This window comes from Oryzias melastigma, linkage group LG15 (assembly GCF_002922805.2).
Source record: "Oryzias melastigma strain HK-1 linkage group LG15, ASM292280v2, whole genome shotgun sequence".
Lineage (NCBI taxonomy): Eukaryota > Metazoa > Chordata > Actinopteri > Beloniformes > Adrianichthyidae > Oryzias > Oryzias melastigma.
Window position 1 is genome coordinate 31,136,336 of NC_050526.1, and position 5,437 is coordinate 31,141,772.

Consider the following 5,437-nt stretch of genomic DNA (forward strand, 5'->3'; position numbering starts at 1 on the left):
TTGGGGGGGGGGGGGTCTGAATCCTAAATATCATGTAAGCTTCTTGTTGTTGTTGTTTATCCCCCCTCCCCCCCCGGTTCTTGCCAGTGAGCTCTGCCAAGGCCCGTTTTCCGACAGTCAGCTGTGGGGGCGGGACTTTTGCACGTTTCCACAACAGTCCACAGCATCATCTGGATCTGGACCCACGACACCTCACACACCCCCCCACTCAGAAAGTGACCGTTGTGGAGCTTCGTTTGGGTTTTTTTGTACAACAGAGCCGTTTTCCTGGTTTCAAACTGTAGATCAATAAACCTGTTTGACTAAACAAGTCCCTGTTGAAGATCATGCAGACGCACAGAAACACGCAGACACATAGAGACATATGCAGACGCATGTATAGAGATGCAAACACGCAGACGCATACAGACATGCAGACGCACAGAAACAACCAGACGCATACAGACATGCAGACGCACAGAAACAACCAGACGCATACAGACATGCAGACGCACAGAAACAACCAGACGCAAACAGACATATGCAGACGCATGTATAGAGATGCAAACACGCAGACGCATACAGACCTGGAGGCTCATACAGAAACACGCAGACGCATACAGACATGCAGGCTCATACAGAAACACGCAGACGCATACAGACCTGCAGGCTCATACAGAAACACGCAGACGCATACAGACATGCAGGCTCATACAGACATACGCAGACGCATACAGACATGCAGGCTCATACAGAAACACGCAGACGCATACAGACATATGCAGACGCATGTATAGAGATGCAAACACGCAGACGCACAGAAACACCCAGACACATAGAGACATATGCAGACGCATGTATAGAGATGCAAACACGCAGACGCATACAGACCTGCAGGCTCATACAGACATACGCAGACGCATACAGACATGCAGGCTCATACAGAAACACGCAGACGCATACAGACATGCAGGCTCATACAGAAACACGCATACAGACATGCAGGCTCATACAGACATACGCAGACGCATGTAGAAGCATTTAGAAGCACAAACACACACAGATGTACAAAGACACAAACGTTCACACACTAACAGCTGCAGCTCATCCAGAACTCTGCTGTTGGAGTTTGGACCAGAACCAGGACTATCGGGCTGATTTAAAGGAGCTGATATACAAACTGATCAGCACGTGTCTTTATCGCATCTTTTCCTTCACCTTTCGTCACGTGGTTTCACGTGGTGTCATTGACACGAATAGCCACATTCTTGTTAACGGTCTATGGTTCGAGTCCCGGGTTTTCAATCTGCTCTATAGATGAAATCCCTTTGCCTTCATGTCCCAGGTCGCACCGCGGCAATGCGCATGCGTACTACGCAGTGCGTGCGGAGGGATCACGTGTGCGGTGTTGGTCAGTGATCCGCAGCCGTGCGTTTTCGGCCCCGCGTGTCCGCGTCGTGGTGACCTTCACGCAAAGAATGAGCGACAACGATGACATCGAGGTGGACAGTGACGTGAGTGCCGCTCTTTCCCGCCGTTTTCCGGCTAGTGGAGGCTCAGAGCGCTAGCTTAGCATTAGCATGCTAGCCTGCTGTGGTGATGGAGGCTAGCGGCGGTCTCTCTGTTCTCTTCTCTGCAGGAAGACTCTCCGAGGTTTCACTCCGTGGTGCGTACAGCGGCTCCCCTTAAGAACCGAACCGGTCCGGACCGGGGCGCGTGAGCGCTGGACTCCCCACCCATGACAGTGGTGCGCGTGTGCACGGACGGAGGCGTCAGTAACGCCACGTCTATTTTTAGACGCGTGTTTTCTTCTGCCTTTGATCTGCTCCGTGACGTAGAACTTCCGGTCAGTGGGGTCTGCTCCCATCGAACTCGTCTTGCGAGCACACGCGCTGCTGCGCGCGCGCTCCTTAGTCATCCCTGCTAGTGCGCGACGGAAATGTTTTTTAGTCAGAACCGCGCTGACACTCGCGCAGACGCACCGACGGATAAACGCGGGTTTCCGGTTCAGGTGTGGGGCTGACGGCGAGCGCGTGCACTCTCTGAAGGCGTGTCCTGTTGTTGTTGCAGGCAGACAAACGTGCACACCACAATGCGCTGGAGCGCAAGCGCAGAGACCACATCAAAGACAGCTTCCACAGCCTGCGGGACTCGGTTCCATCGCTGCAGGGGGAGAAGGTCGGTCCGGGGGGGTTCTGTTCAAGTCTTTCCTCTTTCAGGTTCCGGTACCGGGACGCAGACGCTCCGCTCTGCTGGTAAAAGCAGGCGGGTCTTCTCCAGTTGTGTTGTTGTGTAAAATCTGCTTTTATGTCTTCAAACATGTAAGTATGACTTCAGAGTCCGTCTGCGTGAAGCTCGGCGGCTGTGGCTGCAGACGTCTGCGTGAAGCTCGGCCGCTGTGGCTGCGGACGTCTGCGTGAAGCTCGGCCGCTGTGGCTGCGGACGTCTGCGCTGCTGCAGACTCACATGTTGATTGTTGATCCTCCTGGAGGAGGTGCGGTCCGCCGCCTCCTCCCGTCTGCTGCTGTTGTGCTGAAGTCTGTCTGTCTGCATGTGTCACTAACAGCCGTCTGCCAAACAGGCGTCCCGAGCTCAGATCCTAGACAAAGCCACAGAGTACATCCAGTACATGAGGAGGAAAAACCACACCCACCAGCAGGACATCGACGACCTGAAGAGGCAGAACGCACTGCTGGAGCAACAAGGTTCCTCCTTCATCCTCTGTCCCTCCTCCTCCTCTGGTCCTGCTGGACTCTGGTTCTGGAGAAGGTTCTGTGGCCTCCTCTGTCTGGTCAGCAGTGTTAATTTTGACAGAGAATTTTAATTTAGTTTTAGTCATAGTCTTTTGACTAAAATAGGGTTTAGTTTTAGTCGCAATTTAGTCATGTTGATTCTATTAATTTTAGTCACATTTTAGTCGACTAAATTACAGTAGATATTTAGTCGACAAAAATATAAATAAAGGTAAAGCATTTCAATTAAATTTACTAAGTATAATCATATGAATAACACGCAAAGATTTTACTAATTTGTAAAATAAAAACATTTTACTTCACTTTGCTTTCCAAACTTGTAATTTCTGTTAATTCAGCTTCAACAACTTAAAACACATTAAAAAAATAAATATAATTATATCATTATAATTCCATCCCATTTCAAATCAGAAAGTGTCTATTCACACGTAATTTTCAAAAGACCTGCAGCCAGTGCTAAACTTTTTTCTTAGTCGCACTGACCCAGAGTAAAGGGTTAAGGTTAGGATTATGGTTATGGTTAGGGTTAAACAAACAAATGTTTCCTGAGTGCTGCTGTCTCTGCAGCTCACGGCTCCACCAGGGGATGGGTCAAATGTGGAGAACACATTTCACACTTTTAGGAGTGTGACAGTTAATGGGACTTTAACTTTAAGTTTAATTTTAAATATGTGCGGCCAACAAAAGAAATCCAGCCTTGGACAAACTTAAAATGCAGCAACGGGATCCTGGCTGCACGTATTACATGTGGACAAAACATGAATTTCCATCACACTCTGTGCTGGTCACTTGTAAATATGTGTAAATAACATCAGTCTTATTATAAATGTCTTAACAAAAAAAACTTGTATTGAGTCAAGTGTAAAAATGCATAAAAAACATGGGGTGTAAGCTGTCCAGAACACCTGAGAGCATGTTATATGTGCTTGAACAGCATGTGTGGTGAACTGTAATACCACCGCCGGCCAATGTTGTCATGTAAGACGTGATGGAGTTGGAGATTAAAACGTTGACTGATTGATCTGAAGAAGCAGCGGGGCTGCTAGCACTCGGAAATACACAACAACATCGATTTATAACTTTACAAACTTCATGCTAAAACAAAACCGCATTACTGACATTAGGGGGAGAATTCGGATTCAGCCCAGAACGCTGGAAATAATCGTGTTTGTATGTTTACCTTTGCTGGATTTCAGGCTGGCTTGTCTGCAAACGTCGTATCAGGTTTTCTTGTGTTTTTACCTGTGATGTCGCTCCACACAACGTCTTGTTGAGGGTCGTCTTTAATATAACGTTTCTCCATATATGCACTTTTCTGTTTCTACCTGGAGTAGACATTTTTCACCTATATCACAGACACAATTCATCGAATTAACGTCTTCCCGGGCGGGCTGCAGGGCTCTGTGTTCTGATTGGATCGCTTTGCATTGGCTCCCGCCCTCCTCCACCAGCAGTCACTATGATTGGATGTCGTCTTCGATCAGCATTTTTGTTTCGTTTTTATTCGTTGACGAAAAAAGTCTGTCAATTTAGTTAAAGTTTTCGTGTCTGGGCGGGAGTTTTCGTTTCGTTTTCGTTTTGTTTTCGTTGGATAAATAATGTCGTTGACGAAGACGATGACGAAAATTTTTCGTCAACGAAATTAACACTGCTGGTCAGCAGTTCTCCAGACCGTTTGTGGCTCATGAATTCATCGTTTGTCTAAAACCGTTCGTGTTCCAAAAACATGAATAATAAAGTAACGGAGTAGAAGCTCCGATCAAGAGTCAGACGTCACGCTGGTTAAGGGAGTGATGACATCATCGTGCTGCTGCAGGCGACAGGAAGTTGATTTTTTGAATGTTTTGGAAAACAAAAATAATCTTCAGAAATCAAAATGAAATGTTAAAATGAGAGGAAGAACCACAGGAATGGGGGATTCTGGGTTGTTTCTGATTGGATGATGCCGTTTGTCCATCATTTGAGCACAACCTCGTTACTGCTGACCTGACCAGAAGGTTCTGACCCGACCCGTTATTTGGAAAGATCTGGAAATGTTCAGTACGTTTTAGTCTGAACTTCAGCTCAGTGAAGCATTTGAAACACAAACTTGGTCTTTTATTTTTGTTCTTTGACCAGTCTGTCATGATGACAGCAGAGAGACCGAAACTGCTGAGGGAAATCCACTGGGGGGTATTGTGAGGGAGTGGGCTTAAACTGGGTGAGGGCGGGGCCTACCGTGGATGGGCGGGGCCTGCTGTCCCCGTGCGGTCCTGACGGTCTCCTTTGTCCTGCAGTGCGCGCTCTGGAGAGGGTGAAGGGCTCGTCGCAGCTGCAGAGCAGCTACTCGTCGTCCGACAGCAGCCTGTACACCAACCCCAAAGGCAGCGCCGTGTCGGCCTTCGACGGCGGCTCGGACTCCAGCTCCGAGTCTGAGGCGGAGCCCCCCACCCGCAAGAAGCTGCGCTTGGAGGCCAGCTAGAGAGCCATGGGGGGAACCGTGGTTCCGCCCCCCCATCAGTTCTGGGTCCTCCGTGGCTGGACTCACACTGGACACTGGTGCCCCCCCCTCTCCTGTCATCACAGCCTCAGAGGGAGGAAGGAGGAGCTTTAGAGCCCCCCCCATCCTGCAACAAAAACAGTCCAGACCCAATAGGCAGCTTGGCCGTGTTTGAACTTGACCCCTCCCCAGATGCTATGGGGGTGTGGGGGAGTGCGCTGCTTTA

General features: G+C 48.9%; 2 protein-coding genes across 7 annotated transcripts in view; both read left to right on the forward strand.

Annotated features, from left to right (window-relative positions):
• The window catches only part of srsf5b (serine and arginine rich splicing factor 5b), a gene marked incomplete in the record, with an annotated part of 6,109 nt that extends 5,799 nt beyond the window's left edge, over window positions 1–310 (forward strand). Inside the window, 1 exon segment of the mRNA XM_024264032.2 lies at window positions 1–310.
• A 988-nt stretch (window positions 311–1,298) lies between these two features.
• On the forward strand, window positions 1,299–5,437 carry max (myc associated factor X). Of its 6 annotated transcripts, none has more exons than XM_024264031.2 (5): window positions 1,299–1,493; window positions 1,619–1,645; window positions 2,050–2,157; window positions 2,546–2,684; window positions 5,009–5,437. In XM_024264031.2, the coding sequence occupies exons 1-5, from the start codon at window positions 1,458–1,460 to the stop codon at window positions 5,191–5,193; spliced, it is 495 nt and encodes a 164-aa protein (XP_024119799.1). In that variant the 5' UTR covers window positions 1,299–1,457; the 3' UTR covers window positions 5,194–5,437. The 6 variants fall into 6 exon arrangements, with proteins under 6 accessions (XP_024119799.1, XP_024119793.1, XP_024119794.1 ...); XM_024264025.1 differs by having other exon boundaries at window positions 1,322–1,493; window positions 2,561–2,684; XM_024264026.2 differs by lacking the exon at window positions 1,619–1,645 and having other exon boundaries at window positions 1,322–1,493.